Source organism: Haliotis rufescens, unplaced genomic scaffold (assembly GCF_023055435.1).
Source record: "Haliotis rufescens isolate VD_foot unplaced genomic scaffold, xgHalRufe1.0.p SCAF_1, whole genome shotgun sequence".
Classification (NCBI taxonomy): domain Eukaryota; kingdom Metazoa; phylum Mollusca; class Gastropoda; order Lepetellida; family Haliotidae; genus Haliotis; species Haliotis rufescens.
The window spans coordinates 49,893,467-49,914,328 of NW_025963779.1; the positions used below are offsets into that span (position 1 = coordinate 49,893,467).

Here is a 20,862-nt window from a genome sequence, read left to right on the forward strand (position 1 = left end):
TAAGGGATAGACCATTTGATATTATGGTCGGTCACTAATGTGGATCTATCCTTTGAAGTACTAAAAGAGTGCATGCAACCACAGTGTTAACTGAATGACTTAAATCAAACTTAACACAACCACAACTACAACTTCAAACACTGAGTTGAATCGTTGGAGCCATCAGTATACTTTGATTGTGTTCCATCACCTTTCTATCAAGTCAAACAGTGATAGGCTTCGAAGTTCGTGTACAATAAAAAAGAAAAGAAAATAACTTTATTCACTCAAGGCTTAGTCAAAGCAAACGAAGAGTGTACATAGGTGTATTGTTATATATAAACAAATATACAATAGTTGTTCTATTAATGTGTACAAAGAATGTGACGAAAGAAAGAAAGCTTTCTCAGATAAAATATGTTTTTACATTGAAAGAAAGGAGTCATTTTGAAAATTGATGGTCAATTAATGTTATAAGAAGATAGGAAGCCTCTTCTTGTTTCATTGAAATACACACCATTAAGCAAGTGATCGTATTCATCTACAGTGTCATTTGATGGACATAATATACATTTGTGTCTCATGAGAGGAGTGTTGTCCCGTCTATCTGGCCTGTCTCCAGAATGTATCATGAATTCATATATCAAAATGAAACTATTTCAACATCATATGATAGGATGAGAGGAAAACGTTTGATAAGCAAAAATGAACACAAAGCATCATATCAATTGACCTACGTACACATAGTGTACACATTTGAACACATATAACCTGTTTGGCACGGAACATTCGTGTAAACATTGCTGAAATATATACAAGAACACTCGCATCAGACAATGTTACATTGATTGGATCTATCAAGCCACATGCGTGAGTGAGTGGGTATGGTTTTACGCCGCTTTTAGCAATATTACAGCAATATCACGGCGGGGGACACAAGAAATGGGCTTCACACATTGTACCCATGTCGGAAATAGAACTCGGGATTTCGGGGTGACGAGCGAACGCTTAAACCACTAGGCTACCCGACCGCCCCTTCAAGCTACATGAGGTGAATTATGTGCGGAAGTGGAGAGAACCACTGTGATACTCCAACATATAACACCTGATACGTCATGTCCACAAACAACTGGTTGATAGCATGAGCACCAATATACGGCTTTGTGGTACAACAAAACACAATCATGCACTGCCACCACTCAATCGCAATGTCATCGTGGACACTTGCGACAAACACGGGATGCTGGTCATGAAGACATACTCTGCTCTACGTCTCCTACCACTGGGGCGGGGTTTAGGGTGTAGAGCCAACCTCTGCTCTACGTTTCCTACCACTGGGGCGGGGTTTAGGGTGTAGAGCCAACCTCTGCTCTACGTCTCCCACCACTGGGGCGGGGTTTAGGATGTAGAGCCAACCTCTGCTCTACGTCTCCCACCACTGGGTCGGGGTTTAGGATGTAGAGCCAACCTCTGCTCTACGTTTCCTACCACTGGGGCGGGGTTTAGGGTGTAGAGCCAACCTCTGCTCTACGTCTCCCACCACTGGGGCGGGGTTTAGGGTGTAGAGCCAACCTCTGCTCTACGTCTCCCACCACTGGGGCGGGGTTTAGGATGTAGAGCCAACCTCTGCTCTACGTCTCCCACCACTGGGGCGGGGTTTAGGGTGTAAAGCCAACCTCTGCTCTACGTCTCCCACCACTGGGGCGGGGTTTAGTATGTAGAGCCAACCTCTGCTCTACGTCTCCCACCACTGGGGCGGGGTTTAGGGTGTAAAGCCAACCTCTGCTCTACTTCTCCCACCACTGGGGCGGGGTTTAGGGTGTAAAGCCAACCTCTGCTCTACTTCTCCCACCACTGGGGCGGGGTTTAGGGTGTAGAGCCAGCATTACATCCTAATCGACTTCTTTTCTAATTTTGTTATGGTATAGTTGGTTGTTGCTCATCACTGTAGTTCTGTCCTCTGATGTCATAGGAATTTACCCGTAAACGGGTGGATCGGTCGTCTAAGGTGCTGCGATTCGCTATACTAGAAACCTATGATCGCGGTTTCGAGTCTTGGTAGACCTGATTTTTTTTCTAGGTTTGTCAGAAACGTTTCCGTGCTCGTGGGTTTCACCAATGTGGTACAAGATCTGCATCGATTCGGGCTTTCGTCTGTCATCAAGCTGTCTCGCCCTGATATAACTGATATACTGTTTAATGCAGCGTTATACCCATCTCACTCAGTACATGGTTTACCACCTTTCTACTCAGTACTGTAGAAAAACAGTAGAAAAACAGTAACCAAACCCCGGTGTTTCTACAGTTTCAGTTACTGTTTTTCGGCAGACCTGGTTGTCGGTCTGGAATGGATGTGTTACTGCTGGAGCGATTCGGCTGCTCTAAGATTTGCAAGTTCCCCGTCAACTAGAGCTGAAATTAATCACAAATACAATGTTCACATTTCACTCAAACATCTTTGCAGCTTTGGAATATCTTTAATTTGAAAGCATTTCTTAATTAAGCATCTATAACTTTGTGTTGTGTTTTCCGTGTCACTGAAGACACGAACATTCAATATACATAACATAACATAACTCAAACAATTACATTTTTCTATCAAACGAAATGTTCGCTCAAACATTTGTTTCACTTTTAAGGACTTCTAAGTGCAGTTGCAGTTATCAGTATAATGAAAAGTGATACTTACGGTGTCTTTGTACGTCATGGCGTACGTTTCCTTCTAATGATTTTTCTTGCATAGATTTGAAGTATAGCCGGTAGCTGAAAATTACAAAAGAACAAAAATATGTTATTTACAATTATGGCTCATTAGCATGATATCAGTAGTAACTGTAGAATATTCATTATTTACCTTCCATCCCGTTTCTTCACTAAGCACGTCCCGTCCTTCTTTCTGTTGTACTCCTGCTGAATCTTTACCTGCAGGTCGTCCTGGTACAGACGCCACTGCCGCCCGTCTTTCCACCTCCACACGGTCGGGCGAGAGTCCTCCTCCACCAGCGGACTTTCCGGAACTGAAACAGTAATCATTCTCTCGAGCCGCGCGGTACATCCGCTCTTACAGAGCTGCTAGGCTAAATTATAATGTGTAATATATGTCCACGGGTCCTAGGAGATATATCTCCATTTGTCCCATGTCATATATGTCTCAGCTGTCTCATAACAAACCCCTGTAGTCTAGATGTTAGGTGGCACTAGCCCCAGTAAGGTGTATCCACACGTGCACCTGTAAAACACATACCTGTGTCCTGGCCTCAAGCCTCAGTAAGGTGAGACCACACGTGCACCTGTAAAACACATACCTGTGTCCTGGCCTCTAGCCTCAGTAAGGTGACACCACACGTGCACCTGTAAAACACATACCAGAGTCCTGGGGTCGAGCCTCAGTAAGGTGACACCACACGTGCACCTGTGAAACACAAACCTGAGTCCTGGGGTCGAGCCTCAGTAAGGTGAGACCACACGTGCACCTGTAAAACACATACCTGTGTCATAGGGTCTAGCCTCAGTAAGGTGAGACCACACGTGCACCTGTACAAAACACACCTGTGTCCTGGAGTCGAGTCTTCAGTTGGGTGGCACTCTTTGTACCCGTGTACAAAACATGCCTGTGTCCTGGGGTCGAGTCTTCAGTCAGAAAGAACTATGTGTACCTGTGTACAACACATGCCTGTGTCTTGGGGTCGAGTCTTCAGTAAGGTGGTAATCTGTGCACCCGTGTACAACACATACCTGTGTCCTGGGGTCAAGTCTTAAATAAGGTGAAACTCTGTGTTGCCGTGTACAACACATGCCTGTGTCTTGGGGCCGAGTCTTCAGTAAGGTGGCACTCTTTGTACCCGTGTACAACACATGCCTGTGTCCTGGGGTCAAGTCTTCAGTAAGCTGACACTATGTGTACCCGTGTACAACACATACCTGTGTCCTGGGGTCAAGTCTTCAGTCAGGTAGCACTCTGTGTATCTTTGTACAACACAGGCCTGTGTCCTGGGGTCAAGTCTTCAGTAAGGTGGCGCTCTGTGTATCTGTGTACAACACATACCTGTGTCCTGGGCTCAAGTCTTCAGGTAGGTGACACTATGTGTACCGGTGTACAAAACATACCTGTGTCCTGGGGTCAAGTCTTCAATAAGGTGGCACTATGTGTATCTGTGTACAACACATACCTGTGTCCTGGGGTCAAGTGTTCAGTAAGATAGCATTATGTGTACCCGTGTACAACACATACCTGTGTCCTAGGGTCAAGTGTTCATTAAGATGGCACTATGTGTACCTGTGTACAACACATGCCTGTGTCCTGGGGTTAAGTCTTCAGTAAGGTGGCACTCTGTGTACCTGTGTACAACACATACCTGTGTCCTAGGGTCAAGTGTTCAGTAAGATGGCACTATGTGTACCTGTGTACAACACATGCCTGTGTCCTGGGGTCAAGTGTTCAGTAAGGTGGTACTCTGTGTACCTGTGTACAACACATACCTGTGTCCTAGGGTCAAGTGTTCAGTAAGATGGCACTATGTGTACCTGTGTACAACACATGCCTGTGTCCTAGGGTCAAGTGTTCAGTAAGGTGGCACTCTGTGTACCTGTGTACAACACATACCTGTGTCCTAGGGTCAAGTGTTCAGTAAGATGGCACTATGTGTACCTGTGTACAACACATGCCTGTGTCCTAGGGTCAAGTGTTCAGTAAGGTGGCACTATGTGTACCCGTGTACAAAACATACCTGTGTCCCGGGGTCAAGTCTTCAGTAAGGTGGCACTATGTGTACCCGTGTACAAAACATACCCGTGTCCTGGGGTCAAGTCTTCAGTTAGCTGACACTATGTTTACCCGTGTACAACACATACCTGTGTCCTGGGGTCAAGTCTTCAGGAAGGTGGCACCATGTGTACCCGTGTACAACACATACCTGTGTCCTTGGGTCAAGTCTTCAATAAGGTGGCACTCTGTGTACCTGTGTACAAAACATACCTGTCTCCTGGGCTCAAGTCTTCAGGTAGGTGGCACTCTATGTATCTGTGTACAACACATACCTGTGTCCTGGGGTCAAGTCTTCAGTTGGGTAGCACTTTATGTACCGGTGTACAACACATGCCTGTGTTCTGGGGTCAAGTCCTTTAGGTAGGTGACACTATGTGCACCCGTTTACAACACATACCTGTGTCCTGGGGTCAAGTCTTCAGTTAGCTGACACTATGTGTACCCGTGTACAACACATACCTGTGTCCTTGGGTCAAGTCTTCAGTTAGGTGACACTATGTGTACCGGTGTACAACACATACCTGTGTCCTGGGGTCAAGTCTTCAGTTAGCTGACACTATGTGTACCCGTGTACAACACATACCTGTGTCCTGGGCTCAAGTCTTCAGTTAGGTGACACTATGTGTACCGGTGTACAAAACATACCTGTGTCCTGGGGTCAAGTCTTCAATAAGGTGGCACTATGTGTATCTGTGTACAACACATACCTGTGTCCTGGGGTCAAGTGTTCAGTAAGATGGCACTATGTGTACCCGTGTACAACACATACCTGTGTCCTAGGGTCAAGTGTTCATTAAGATGGCACTCTGTGTACCTGTGTACAACACATGCCTGTGTCCTGGGGTTAAGTCTTCAGTAAGGTGGCACTATGTGTACCGGTGTACAAAACATACCTGTGTCCCGGGGTCAAGTCTTCAGTAAGGTGGCACTATGTGTACCTGTGTACAACACATACCTGTGTCCTGGGGTCAAGTCTTCAGTTAGCTGACACTATGTTTACCCGTGTACAACACATACCTGTGTCCTGGGGTCAAGTGTTCAGTAAGCTGGCACTGTGTGTATCTGTGTACAACACATACCTGTGTCATGGGGTCGAGTCTTCAGGTAGGTGGCAATATGTGTACCCGTATACAACACATACCTGTGTCCTGGGGTTAAGTCTTCAGTCAGGTAGCACTCTGTGTATCTGTGTACAACACATACCTGTGTCATGGGGTCGAGTCTTCAGGTAGGTGGCAATATGTGTACCCGTATACAACACATACCTGTGTCCTTGGGTTAAGTCTTCAGTCAGGTAGCACTCTGTGTATCTGTGTACAACACATGCCTGTGTCATGGGGTCGAGTCTTCAGGTAGGTGGCAATATGTGTATCTGTGTACAACACATACCTGTGTCATGGGGTCGAGTCTTCAGGTAGGTGGCAATATGTGTACCCGTATACAACACATACCTGTGTCCTGGGGTTAAGTCTTCAGTAAGGTGGCACTCTGTGTATCTGTGTACAACACATACCTGTGTCATGGGGTCGAGTCTTCAGGTAGGTGGCAATATGTGTACCCGTATACAACACATACCTGTGTCCTGAAGTTAAGTCTTCAGTAAGGTGGCACTCTGTGAATCTGTGTACAACACATGCCTGTGTCCTGGGGTCAAGACTTCAGTAAGGTGGCACTCTGTGTACCCATGTTCAACACATACCTGTGTCCTTGGGGTCAAGTCTTCAATAAGGTGACACATTGTGCAGCCGTGTACAACACATACCTGTGTGCTGGGGTCAAGTCTTCAGTAAGGTGCACTCTGTGTATCTGTGTACAACACATACCTGTGTCCTGGGCTCAAGTCTTCAGTTAGCTGACACTATGTTTACCCGTGTACAACACATACCTGTGTCCTGGGGTCAAGTCTTCAGTAAGGTTGCACTCTGTGTACCCGTGTACAACACATACCTGTGTCCTTGGGGTCAAGTCTTCAATAAGGTGACACATTGTGCAGCCGTGTACAACACATACCTGTGTGCTGGGGTCAAGTCTTCAGTAAGGTGCACTCTGTGTACCTGTGTACAACACATACCTGTGTCCTGGGCTCAAGTCTTCAGTTAGCTGACACTATGTTTACCCGTGTACAACACATACCTGTGTCCTGGGGTCAAGTCTTCAGTAAGGTTGCACTCTGTGTACCCGTGTACAACACATACCTGTGTCCTTGGGGTCAAGTCTTCAATAAGGTGACACATTGTGCAGCCGTGTACAACACATACCTGTGTGATGGGGTCAAGTCTTCAGTAAGGTGCACTCTGTGTACCTGTGTACAACACATACCTGTGTCCTGGTGTCAAGTCTTCAGTTAGCTGACACTATGTTTACCCGTGTACAACACATACCTGTGTCCTGGTGTCAAGTCTTCAGTTAGCTGACACTATGTGTACCCGTGTACAACACATACCTGTGTCCTGGGGTCAAGTCTTCAGTTAGCTGACACTATGTGTACCCATGTACAACACATACCTGTGTCCTGGGGTCAAGTCTTCAATAAGGTGGCACTCTGTGTACCCGTGTACAACACTGAAGGCTCGACTCCATGACTCAGGCATGACCGTGAGACAAACACATACCTGTGTCCTGTAGTCGTCCAGTCTGTGGGAACCTCCACTCTGTACCCAGGTGTGGTGGCTTCGGATCCTTTGCGTTGAGGAGCGGGTCGCTGCAACACCATTGCAGTCAAGGCGTGTCATCTCGAGTGTGAAGTATTGATGAAACTGTTTGGTATCAATACAGCTAATGTGATGCTGAAGTGTGTGTGTGTGTGTGTGTGTGTGTGTATGTCTGTGTTTGTGTGTGTGTGTGTGTGTGTTTTGTAACAAAACAACAAACAAACACACTTTTGAATATACCTAACCTTAATATTTCGTTTCGAGATATATACTTGTATGTTATAACATCACAAAAGCCGACCGTGTGCAAATTTGGCATTGTTGAAAACATTTCAGCATCAATATCCTACCACATTTCTGTACAAAATGTGAAAATGTACCAACACATTATGTTCTATATGTTTGTAACAAAGTCAAATAACTCTTCGTACTCACCATATTTCCAGTTCGTATACTCCATCCTTTCCAAATCTATGGGTTGTTATGTTACCGTTATTCCACCGCACCTGATGATGATAGGATACAAAGATGTGTTGGTCCAAGTGAGATACAAGCGCATACAAATAAGTTGTCTCCACAGCTGGACCTTTCTATTTACTTGTAAACGGAGTTTGTTCAAAAGCCAAAGGGCCAATAATCAAAATGCTTTTTAGTCCTTTGTAAATGATTCTGTAAAGAATCGTCCGTCGGGTGAAGTGAAAATATTTGTAAAATTGTGGTGGATTATTTTATGATATTATTCATTTTATTTATTCTGGTTCTTTTTTTTTCGACGGGAGGGGAGGGGGGAAATGGGATACGACAAAGGTTAACTGCGCTTCACATTTTGATCTTGTATTTTCATCATTAAAATTGACGTACAGTCGCGACTGGGTGAATTTTTTCTACAAAAGTACTTCAGCCATTTACAAAATATTGTTTTTGGATACAATCTGTCTGAAAAGTTTCTGTAAGTTTTGTCCTCTTGCCGGCCGCCGTCATATACTCGTTTTAAGTTCAACACGTATTTGCTTGTAATAGGAAACAGATTACAGCTGAACTGTTCACTTTTGCTTCCAACTCTATCCTGTTCATCTACACTCTGTTCATTTCATCGCGGTTATATTCAAGTTTGGACGCTGGTGAGATGATTCTGCACCCTGCATCAGCCAGTATGTGACCGACGATGTCCCAGCGTAAGTAGATCTACTGCATTTATCCAATATATTGGCTTTCTTCGGTGTCCCTGCTTCTACATGATAATGTTCCATGATAGTTCCGGGCCTTTGGATATTGCATGGTGCAAGAGAGACACTAAGTCTTGTTAATAACCCCTACCTTCACTTCCTGGTCTCCCCTCCGCCTGATGACGACACCGGTGTTACCATCTACCCCGTCCTGGTTCAATGACTGCCAGCCCCGACCTGACATAGCATCACAAGCAAATCCATAATTCATACTCCCTTGTCGAGTATACGGTTTATCCTGTTGTAAAATACACACACAGAGAGAGTGTGTGTGTGTGTGTGTGTGTGTGTGTGTGTGGGGGGGGGGGGGGGTGTAGGGGGTAGAGGAGAGTGCTAAAGAACGTTACATTTTTTTATAGGTATTTCACAGCACAATTTTCCATTACGTGAGACATATCAAGAGACGTCAGCAAGTCCTGAAAAACATGGCTCTGAGTATTAGAGATCATTTTCAACAACATAACACGAGGATTCTCCAAGAAGCATTTGCCAATGTTATCTTAAGATGTCATAAGCCGCACATAAGAACAGAATTACATACTGTACCGGTACAGAGATGCTTTTAGTATGTGGCGTTAATACTATCAATGTTTTCTTCAGACACAAGGATGATATGGATATCCCCAGAACAGTCCGATATCATTTACAACGGAAGTCAACGTCAGAAATGCGCAGTATGAAATGTGTTCACCTCGTTTTACTCTGACCCCAAGTTGGAGGAACTGATCTGACTCCGGGATGCGATGACGTCCGTCAACTGTAGCTACATCAAAGACACCATTTAGGTTGTAGCGGTACCGGTTCCTCTCGCCGCTGTCCCAGAGTACCCACACCCAGTCTGGAAGGTAACATGATCATGATCATTATGAAAAAATACACCGGGATTTTTTACATATCTATAAGGAACATATGCATTCCAATCAACGAAAACTGACTTCAAATCGTAACATAAGCACAACATTCATATAACATGAAGAACATGACCACATACTGTCACAATTATTTTTGAATTTCTTTTATATCAGAATACTGTAAGAAATCACTTTATCCACGAACATCATTCTAAACTTAATAAGCATGTTTTAAGTCAGATTTTAACTTTGTTATGGTTTCATTCAAGCGTGCCGTCGAAATTAGGGCATTTTGCAAAGGAAAAGAGCAGGAGCTATAGGTGGAGGCGAATGTTCCGAATATGGCGTCGATATTGACTCTAGTCCAACAATGGCAATAGAACATGCTAAAATTGAATGTGATTTTAAATTAAACTGCAATTCCAAAAAATAAACTTTCCAAATGGTATGTCTGTGTTTACGTGGCCATGGCAACCCGATCAAGGAGTCTTACTTTCGTTCTCATCGTGGTTGATGATGGTGCCCACGCCCTGCAAGTCCTGATCCTCCCACTTCCAGTCTTTACCTCTCATCACTCTGCTCCCAAGGGGTGCTAGGTCAGGGTTCTCGTACACATTGTCAAAGTCGTCAGGTTTCGCGTCTTCATTCTTACTTTTGAGCTTCTCACTCACAGCAGCTACAATCTCATCCTGTCAGAAGAACAACGACAGGTCTCAACAGATGTAACCTCAAATAAGACACGTCTTTAGGTAATTGTCCCAATTAGGTTACGATTAGATCTGACTAGATTATCGATGCATTTTGGCGATTGTGTGAGTGGCGGGTGCTACCGGGGCGCAGGACATGTTTATCCTTTTCACGAATACCTGGTGTCATCAATAATTTTCAGTGATCCATTCATATCATTTTCACCGCTGTTTTGCCGTTTACTCCCAATGGTATCTGTTTCGTCGGATAATTGGGACGACACGCTGGTTTTATCTTGGGTTGACGTTTTATATTTAGGCGTGTCTGTTCCGTGCATCACCTAGCTACAAGTCAGTTACGGCTATGTACACATGCTTCTTTTTCTCAATATACTACTGAGAGTTTGTTCAGGACAATTCGTCTGATAAAGATATATTGGGCGCGTTATGGAGCCTCCAGTGCATCACTTACCATGTCGCTCGGATTGACTTCGCCCACGATAGCATTAGCTACAGCCTCTATCGCCTGCTGGACGTTCGGGAAGTCGTCCTTACTGGAGCGGACACACGCATAGATCTTGCCTATACTGTCCTGTAATAGAATCATATTATTTCTTCAGTCATCATGCACGTATGTATTGTATTTACACTTCTAAAAGCTACAAGCAGGTAGTAGTTCTCAAAGGGTCGTCAGTGGGTTACACTATCGAGTTCAACGTCTGTCAGAACATTTTTCCAGAAAAAGTATTCTATCGACTGAATAGATCACTCTATGCAGAACATTGTTAGTACCTGTATTTGATAGTAACGTATCAGCTTTGGTATATCCTCTGCCTCTGCCACCTGCCCATTACCAAGTTTGGCAAGAGACGTCAGCAAGTCCTGAAAAACATAGCTCTTGGGATTAGAAATTGGTCCTCAGCTTCTATTCGTCGATTGTGATACCATTATGTTCATGTTTAATACATAAAACCCAGGAAGAACAACTAACACACATAATGCACAGAACTAATGGCATATTCCTGGACTGCAGTCAACATCAGTCTTACTGTATCAGCGTCGCCGACTGGAATCCAGACAATGGGAGAGGGCTTGGTCTTGTGTTTCTTGGATCCTAGTTCCATCATGAGATTGATGATGGGAACTTTAGCCTGAAACATATACCTAACATATTTTCAATTCAGTTATCTACTAAAAACGAGATAATACATTCCACAGTTTGTCTGTAAACTTGAATTGAAAGTATATATTTTATGAAAACGATAAAACGAGATCTGCCACGTTTCTTTTCCAGGTCATATATATATGCCTTAATAACAATCCTTTATGCTTGGAACTGAGACCACCTATTCCAGAATTAAGTCAATAACACGTTGAATATGTCAGAAGGAGCAGCATTATATTATTGGTGAAAATAACGCACGTTTGCTGACTGGATGTCGGGGCCGAAATCTTGACTTTCGTCTGTCAGTTTTCCATCAGTGATCACAATAATCCTGGGACGGAGTCGGTGAACTTTGGTCACAGTAAGCACACCACCTAGTCGAATTAAATTCAAGGGGCTAAGCACACATTGACTTTCACAATAGTCACCAATGAGTTAATATATATTAATGTTCCTGTAATTTGTCTCTTGTAAGGGATTGACAAAGTAAATATCAACATACATTGCCTCGTCATCAAATTGTGATATTGTTATATGGAGTAGTATATGTTATGTGACAGTATCACCTTTCCCCTGGATAGCTGCCAAAGCGACGATCAGCATTTCAAATAGTGGTGACCTGCCTTCTGGTTTTAGTGAATCTGAAGACAGAGACAAAAACATAAATACGTTTAACCAGTTACATTATTATATACTATGTCTGAGGTAGTTGAGTGAAGGGCAAAATCTAGATACTGACCGAGAGCATCTCTGACTTTGGAGTAGTCGTTAGTAAGCTGCTGGACCACCCTTGCTCGACCAGACACGCTGACCACAGCAACGTTCTCCTCCAGAGTATGATTCTCAGCGATATCCTCAAGACCTGTACAGAGAAAGGTGGCTTGACTTTGTGCCTCAGCTGTGTGTGGATAATTGAACTGTAACTGAATAGTGTTTTACGCGCAGACAGTAATATACCTGGTAAGTGACTGTAAATATTCTGAGTTACAGACGGTGATTGAATATAAAACGTCAACGCCAGAGAATAACCATCCTTGATTATCCGAAGAAACAGATTCCATCAGCTAAAATGCAAAATAGCTGTGAAAATTATATGAATGCATAAAGAAGTAAGTGTTTCTTGCATGGCGCCCCCCGAAAGCTTGGGGATTTGGCCAAGAAGTTAAACTTAACCTTCAGGTGTAAAGATGATCTGGTATCGTTCAATAATGGTCAAACAGCCAATTCGCTTTCACTGATTTTGAATTGTAATATAAATATATATTAATTCAATGTAAATATCAATACTAACGTCTGATATATATTGGAATAAAACCAAACTTTGAACTAATCAGACGTTAGTAATGATATTTAAATTGAATTAATATATATATTATATATATCATTGGTAATACCTACGTAAACTTTGGGCGCAAGACATTTAGACCAGCAGTGGACATCACCATGAGCACCACTTGTGCTCCCCTTCTTGCTGTTCTGTGTCTTAATGCATTTGACGTGGAATTTCTGCTCGGGTTGGCAAAGTTGGTAATTTGGCTATGAAGTTACCTTAAGCTTCAGGTAAATCGATGATCGTTCAATAGTCATCAAATAGCCAATTCCCTTCCACCTATATACCTACCTGCACTAGAAATAAAGGAATTCAGTGATATCCCCTCATCTGTTTCATATTTAGTGAGTGAGTGAGTGACTATGGTTTTACGCCGCTTTTAGCAATATTCCAGCAATATCACGGTGGGGCACACCAGAAATGGGCTTCAGTTTCATATTTAGATCTGAAGATACAGAGTGAACACACTCTCAAAACGTTAACTCCCCTTGTCAAGCAGCTTTCCAGCAGCTTTGTTGTCTACAGTCACAACTTTGGAGGTACAACCTAGCATGCTCATATGGTCGACATATGGAGGATATTTCGAATTTTGACGCATCAGAGAAAAAATAATGTCCCATGCAATTACGTATCTCGACTTGAACCATATTTTCCCCTGCTTTTTCAGGTGAACAGTTTGACATGCCATAGTTTGCATGTGCTTGCGACGGGGACTAATGGTGGGAAAGGACACGCTAACATTTTCCCGACCAGCTGTTTTCATTACGTTTTGAGAGTGATGCATGAATACATGCTTATCATAGTTGGAACGGTAACACGGATACTGCACTTTGCAGATATTTCATATGATTATGGAACCCGTAAAAATCTATGGTAGAATAGGTCTTCATCAACCCATGCTTGCCGTAAAAGTTGACTAACGGGATCGGGTGGTCAGGCTCGCTGACTTGGTTGATGCATGTCATCGATCCCAATTGGATCGATGCTCATGATGTCAATCACTGGATTGTCTGGTCCACACTCGATTATTTACAGACCGCCGTCATATAGCTGGACTATTGCTGAGTGAGGCGTTAAACAACAAATAAATCATATGATTATGGAAATGGTCTTGTCGCTTTTATATAAGTTTTACGATCCAATCCGTCACGGCTTAGCTATGCAGCATGTTTAATATTGCGCGAACCAAATGTTCAATATCAACCTACCATCGATGAATGTGTCGGCGATGTCCTTCATCTGTCGGAAGGCGTCTCCAGCCATACTCTGGGAGCAGTCGAGGCAGAGGATGGTATCAAGAGACTGAGCTCGAGGGGAATTATCTGGTGGCACAGGTCGCATATGGCATTAGTACGTACAGACATAATTAATAAAAGTAATTACCTCGAAGTTAACCAACTGCAGTAATTGTATCTTATATAGTGATCAACCTTTTGACATCCAAGTGTTATTTGTTTCGACAATCATGCTTACAACTGTCGTATTCACTGCTGATATTAAATAGCATTAACCCTTTACAGCCCGTCCTCCATGTAGACAGCAATCCCGGCGCGGTTGTGGGCTCCCGTTTCTTAATGTCTAGATGACGTCAAACTGATGCCAATATTCACACTATGAGGGGCCAGAGACCACCCACCATGGTTTTGAATCCATTACTTACCATCTTCAAGGGCTGATTGTGCCGACTTCTCTATTGCCTTTAGGCTTACTTCAGAGTCGCGTCCAATCGCTGACTTAGCTATTGCCATCAGTCTATCTGTTGACGCCCCTGAAAAGACAATATTGATATCACACATGATATGTGTTTTTAAATTCAAGGTGTTTTGTTTTCATTGTAGTTGTTTCACAGACTTCTAAATGCGAGCTGTAACCAAATACCCCAGGGACTATTTGTTCCTCACACATATCCGTGCATACATTGTATTTGTTGTATTAGTGAGTGAATTGAGTTTAACGCCGCTTTGAACAGTGTTTCAGTTACATCACGGCGTGTCAGCTTACTGTGGGAGGAAGGCCTCACGTTATGCAGGTCTTAGACGTATATTTTATTATAGAAGACTGGGGTCATGATTGCTATACCAGCTGGTGCTTACCTTTAACTTTTGGCTTTGCACCACCAGCAGATGTGGCAAATCTGTTGACAGAAATACAGTGATAAAACAACTGCCACTGAAAAAAAAGGCTCAAGAAAAAAGCAGAGCATTTTGACTGGTGTATGTTAATCGATGTTAACTGCCGGGTAAAAGAAATTCTACACCCATGTTTGATGGTGGCTAAACCTGAAACAAACGAGAAATGATTATTCGATTATGTACAGTAAAATACGGTTATAACGAACACGCATATAACGAACTGACCAATATGACGAACTTATTTTTCAGTCTCGACCATTTGTTGTATAAATGCTGTATACATGCTTATAACGAACTGCGGTTAGTACGAACTAAAATTAATGGTCAGTTCGAGTTCGTTATAACCGTAGTTTAATGAACTTGTTATGGGTATCATGGTTGTGTTTCTGCCTTAAGTTTGCATTGTTCGATGACTGTTTTCAGCCTTGTAACGTTTTGATAAAATTTGTAATGTTTCGATCAAATCCAATTTTCAATATACTTTTTTTTGTCCGTCGGCTTAGTTCCCTTTACTCGAATACCATCTGATTTGGGGTGTTTATATTGTGGAAATAACATATTTGAAGAAAATTATTATTTCTTTATTTGGGATTTGAGATTTTTACAGAAATTCTTTCCTTACTGTTGGACACCTCCTTCTTCATGGGTTGCAGGATGAGGAGGAGGCTTGCTCCCTGTGGGATCGGTGTCAGTGTGATCGACGCCTGGTGACGTCGCAATGGGACGAACGTCAGATTGATGACGTCCTGTACCTTCCATACGGCCTTGCTGCTGAGCTCCAGTGAATACTGTCGATGGTGTTTGGGATTCCGCTGTTCTTTGACTTGAATTTAAAAAAGTGTTAATGATGATCTTCTACATAGTGTTGTGACCAATAACTGTTGCAAGTTATTCCCAGTTCGCCCCAATTATGTTTCTAGGTTTGTCAGCACGGATTCATCGTTGGGTTGTCCTCCAACATTAGGCTGACACACCGTGATACAACTGGAATACTATTCGGTGTAACACTTACTTTGTAAAGCACAGATTCTCGTACTTTGTTCTGTTTTTCTTTTTCTTTTCTATTTTTTTTTAAAAAAATTATTTATTTTATTTATTTATTTATTTTATTTTATTTTTATTTATTTATTTTTTTGGGGGGGTTGGGGGTTGTAAGGGTTGTTTTTTTTGGTTTTTTTAATTTATTTTATTTATTTATTTATTTTATTTTATTTTTTTTATTTTTTTTGGGGGGGGGGTTGTAAAGGGGGGGGGGGGCGGGGGAGTCAGCTTAATTTAATGGAACTACTCACGGTTGATGAAACACGTTTTCTGGACGATGGGTTTGAGCAAATGCAGCGGTGGCCGTCATGGTGCCTGGTGGAACGTTGCTGCCAGGCAGATACATCCAAGTGGGTCCATCGTTCGTGTGCTTTCCCTTGACTTCTGGAGTTTGACTTAGTGTGCCAGCCTCTGCTACTTCATCAAAATCAGCTAGGGTATTAGTTTCTTCTTTCTTAAGTTCCTGCAACCCTATACTTATGCTCTTCACTCTGTCTAAAATTGACTTGATCTGGCTTTCTTGTGCAAGTGGACCTTGCTCCTTTGAATTCAATCTGTCGTGCTTATCAGCATCTTAAAGGAAAACCATTATTATCATAAGTTGTAATAAATACTGCAGGTTTTGCATCACCGTGTGATGCGTAAGTAAATATGAGAGGCTTGCTTTTACCTATACTTAACACTTTACATTTACTACAGATACATGTTTCTTAATCGAGTTTTTGACTAGTACTATAAAACCAGACTAGTACGAGCAGCCACACACATGTTACATAAGTGATCGTATATATCTTGAACGAGACGTTAATCCGCATGCCATCTCACTTCTATATCCCGTTAATTAGCCTGTGTTTTATAGTAGAGCACATCAGTGGTACAATGTCAGTGCGACTGATAGGAAGATAGGATGATGGACTTGAGGTATTATGGAATGGAACGTATTTTCATCTCTACTACAAAAAAGTCAATGCTGTAAAAGAATCTGATTTAAAACACTATATTAGAAAAGGACAGAAGGAATGCTGAATGTATGATGTTTGTTGACAAGACAAGACAAGAAGTTTATTGTATGAAAGGCCTCCGGCCCATATACAAAGTATAAATACACACAATGTATACATACTTTCAACATACATGTGCGTTCTAGGAGACATTTGTATTTACAAGTTCTTGCCGAATATTGAGTGCTTGATGGAGAAATTGAGCTACACTGTAGATTACACCGGAAGATTGATTAGACATAAGTGATATAAGGGATGTGGTACATTGCTGTTTAAGGTATGTTTGTTTAACGCCGCACTCAGCAATATTCCAGCTATATGACGTCGGTCTGTAAATAATCGAGTGTGGACCAGACAATCCAGTGATTAACATCATGAGCATCGATCCACGCAATTGGGATACGATGACATGCATCAACCAAGTCAGCCAGCCTGACCACCCTATCCCGTTAGTCGCCTCTTACGACATGCATGGGTTGCTGAAGACCTCTTCTAACCCGGGTCTTCACGTATCGGAATGCAGGAATGAAGAGTTGAGCCTTGATTATACTTTCAAACATTTGCACTATATTATTGTTTGAATCCAATAAGTAATACAATGTATTTATGAAACAGCACCCGACACCGTAAATGCATGTTATGACTTGTATGTTACTATTGTCACAACTGATTTCACAACTCGTTTAAGTATATAAAGCCATGATATAAGTGCGTGTACCTGACCTACAGTACAGCTCGTCGTCCTCCAGTTCGTCGGCCCGTGCTTGTGGTCTGCTGGGGACAAAGACCATTAGATGTCACAAGGGGAAGTCTGCCGTGTTAGACACATACCTACATCTCTGTACGTGTGGACCAACATACAGAATGTAATAATTCGAACAAAAGTGACTCATTTCAAAATATATATAAGATGTTTATAAGCGTTTATCATTTAAGCCCTTATGATGACGTCACACTATTCTTGATGCAGATTCTGAGCTCGGGACCACCATAATATGGCATAATTCGGATAAATTATTCGAATTTCTTAATTCTACTTCCAGAGCCAACAGATTTGAGTGATTTATCCAATACATCGGCAGGCTAAAGTCAACGGATACAAATAGTATCCGCTTGGGTCATTTACGGAAACATGTGAAAATAAAAAGGTCCGGTAGGTACTACTTTCATTCATTACAAACATGGCGTAGCCCTTGTCTATCGGCTGTCGAGTCAGACATGACCATCGGGAACCTGGAGAAATCACTTGGATAAAAGATTCAACAGTTGAAGAAGTTATTCTTGGTTCAGATCAAGAGGACTGATTATGTGCGTCTGGCAATAATTGACTTAGACAGTAGCCAGGAAACTCTTGACCGACGTTGTTTCTTCGTCGCCGAACTGGTGATCCGTCAGACTGCTCACGTGCAGAAAGTTGAATGAAAGCAAATATATGTAGTTTTCATAAAACGTTTTTTTTCCCGACTGACAGATCACTAATGTTATGACGTAATATATTAAGGCGCACATTCCAGGAAAACCTGCAAAGTTTAGGTAAAAGTTACTTATAATATGTATAACTATATAAATAAAATTACTTTTGTAATACTAATATAAATATACTTATATAAATAAATATATAAGTAAATATATTACCTATAATATATAAATTTAGGTACAGTTTGTGAGAGATGAGAATACGTTTTTCGAATAAAAAGGCGATCATGCTTACATTTCTGCAAATCTTATATTTGGCACATTGTTAAATACTAAATCTACGTAATAATTTATGGCATCTTCATAAGAGTGGTGATAACAAAAATGATATCGATCAAATAATTCCATAATATGCACTGTCAAATGAAGAGTAAGAAAATTAATCTTATTTACACCGCAGACAGCAAAGTCTAGCTATTATTCACAGCAGCCTGCACATAGTCGAGTCTTGACCATACATAGCAGTGACAGTATGTGAAACACCTAGAAACAGATTTGGATTACTATGTTCTGTAGTTAAATCCTACCTTGCTGCTTCTGATGTCAGCGACGATGCATATCTGGAACGGTGCATGGGTTCGGTTACTTGTACACTCTCAAAGGACACTTCTACTTCTACCTTAAGCCCGGTGATATTGAACACAAAGTCTTTAAATATGTTTATAAGCGGGCCTGGTCTGCTCTCCATGTCCTGGACTGACTGACGGCTTGAATGGGCGACCTCAATCACAACACAGCGGGCGAAAATCCGTCTCATGTGTACTCTGTACTCGTCAAAGAGGTCCTGTACCATTTTTCGTGAGAAATGAAAATTGTCATCCTTGAAACCCGCAAGTAAAAATTCATAAATATTATCAAACGCCTCCAAAACTTTAATGCGTATATTTCTCTTTATCTCCTTTTCGGAAGACTCCCAGGTGAGGGTAATGCTAGTCCCGTCGCTGCACCTTCCTGAAACCAAGAGCAACATTTCTGAATCCTCCTATATGCCAGCCATTACATAACTGTGGTATACAGACAGACACATTTATTCATCAATAAAGGCCATCGGACCACAACACAATAATATTTTTATAATATCCTGCATACAATGTATTTAAATTGAATCAGTGTTTTCTCATTTCCTTATTGCAAAAGTTTTAATTAAATATAGTCCACTGTTGTATATAGCTGGTCTCTCAGTAGATGTCATGAGGTGGATTCATTTTTCAGTCGTTGAAAAATGTGTATAATATAGACGTAATATTGTTTTCCTAGATGAGAGATATGGTTCACATATCATTCTCACTATTGTCAACTGTGAAAGATACTTATGATGTTAATATTTGACTTCATGCTAGTTGGCAGTTCACCTTTACCTAATTATGCGAACGAAAACAGTTTTAGGTATGTACATGTATATATGAAGAAAACATAAATGTTTGAGGGAGCAATGTTAATGTATTCTGTTTCTTCACTTGGACTTCCCTTCTGTCATTTAATACATTAATTGCAAATAAGCATACACGTAAATCTAAGGGAGAGGGACATCTAAGGTTTGATAACTTGTGCACAGTCCTTTATGTTTAAACTAAACAAGATTCAGCATTATTTTTTTCAGACATCAATACGACAATGTATTCTATATCTAGTGGGTGTGTTTTAATCACTTGATTTACGGGATCCGCCCAATTAAATAATGAACATTTTTTACATTTATAATGGAAACAAAACACTTTAAAGTGAATCAAACGAAGTACCATAAACATATTTTTTAAATTACTTCTTTATCCGACATATGTTTAGAAATATTTAAAGATGCACGTTTGTTAATGTTATTTTTATTTCGACCAACGACCTCGAAAGAGACAACGGTAATCAGACAAAGGGATTTTTTGGAGTCTCAGATACGGTATGGATATACAATCATGTGGTCACCTGATTTTGTGGATATAGTCTCACCGGTTGTCCATTTAAATCATAAAGTCGGCAGGTCTTCGCACTGATGAATTGAGTCAGCACTGTCAAATATTATGCATATTACAAAAAGTAAGTATACACTACCTGCAAGTTCACCGCCTCTTTCCATTTTGTCCATAGCTTGATCATCAACACGGATATCTACAATCGTACAACAGTGTCCAATCTGAATGAGTTTGCCATCCTCTTCCTTGCGAAAATGAAATTTATGAGTATGATCTTCTTTAACTTTGACTAAATCCTGTGATTCTCCTGTAGCATGTGGACCGACTGTGTTCTCCGTCGTCGTGGTCCGAGTGCCGTCTTCCATGGCCGAGTGTGTCTTTACCTCATGATGACTGACGTTACCAGGCGAACTCCTCTCTAAAATTGCAGTACAATCACGAACGGAGATGACTACAATATTGTTTAATGCACAGGGAATAAGGTATAATGTGAACAGGGCTGACTAATACCCCCGACTTCGACTCCAACATATTTCTAAGAACATAACATGAAAAAAAGCAATATTTTCTCAGAAAATCCACTTATCGAAATCAAACTTTGCACTGCGCCTCTCCTATTGGTATGGAAACTGTACCACCAATTGGAATCCATAAA

The 20,862-nt window shown here is 41.8% G+C and overlaps 1 protein-coding gene across 6 annotated transcripts in view; it reads right to left on the bottom strand.

Annotated features, from left to right (window-relative positions):
- Positions 1-244: 244 nt before the first annotated feature.
- Positions 245-20,862, bottom strand: part of LOC124131389 — a 25,417-nt gene continuing 4,799 nt past the window's right edge. For 5 of the 6 annotated variants that reach the window (XM_046494642.2, XM_048397269.1, XM_046494641.2 and 2 more), the window contains 22 exons: positions 20,347-20,625; positions 18,831-19,254; positions 17,546-17,601; positions 16,078-16,399; positions 15,408-15,608; positions 14,747-14,787; positions 14,314-14,421; positions 13,862-13,975; positions 12,063-12,185; positions 11,890-11,964; positions 11,582-11,697; positions 11,208-11,309; positions 10,951-11,040; positions 10,631-10,750; positions 9,966-10,161; positions 9,313-9,459; positions 8,713-8,798; positions 7,831-7,901; positions 7,357-7,445; positions 2,834-2,996; positions 2,669-2,742; positions 245-2,391 (listed from right to left, as the gene is read on the bottom strand). In XM_046494642.2, the coding sequence (XP_046350598.2) occupies positions 2,336-2,391; positions 2,669-2,742; positions 2,834-2,996; positions 7,357-7,445; positions 7,831-7,901; positions 8,713-8,798; positions 9,313-9,459; positions 9,966-10,161; positions 10,631-10,750; positions 10,951-11,040; positions 11,208-11,309; positions 11,582-11,697; positions 11,890-11,964; positions 12,063-12,185; positions 13,862-13,975; positions 14,314-14,421; positions 14,747-14,787; positions 15,408-15,608; positions 16,078-16,399; positions 17,546-17,601; positions 18,831-19,254; positions 20,347-20,625 (3,053 nt within the window). In that variant the 3' untranslated portion in view covers positions 245-2,335. The remainder of the gene's footprint in view (positions 2,392-2,668; positions 2,743-2,833; positions 2,997-7,356; positions 7,446-7,830; positions 7,902-8,712; positions 8,799-9,312; positions 9,460-9,965; positions 10,162-10,630; positions 10,751-10,950; positions 11,041-11,207; positions 11,310-11,581; positions 11,698-11,889; positions 11,965-12,062; positions 12,186-13,861; positions 13,976-14,313; positions 14,422-14,746; positions 14,788-15,407; positions 15,609-16,077; positions 16,400-17,545; positions 17,602-18,830; positions 19,255-20,346; positions 20,626-20,862) is intronic. The other variant, XM_048397264.1, reaches the window with a different exon arrangement.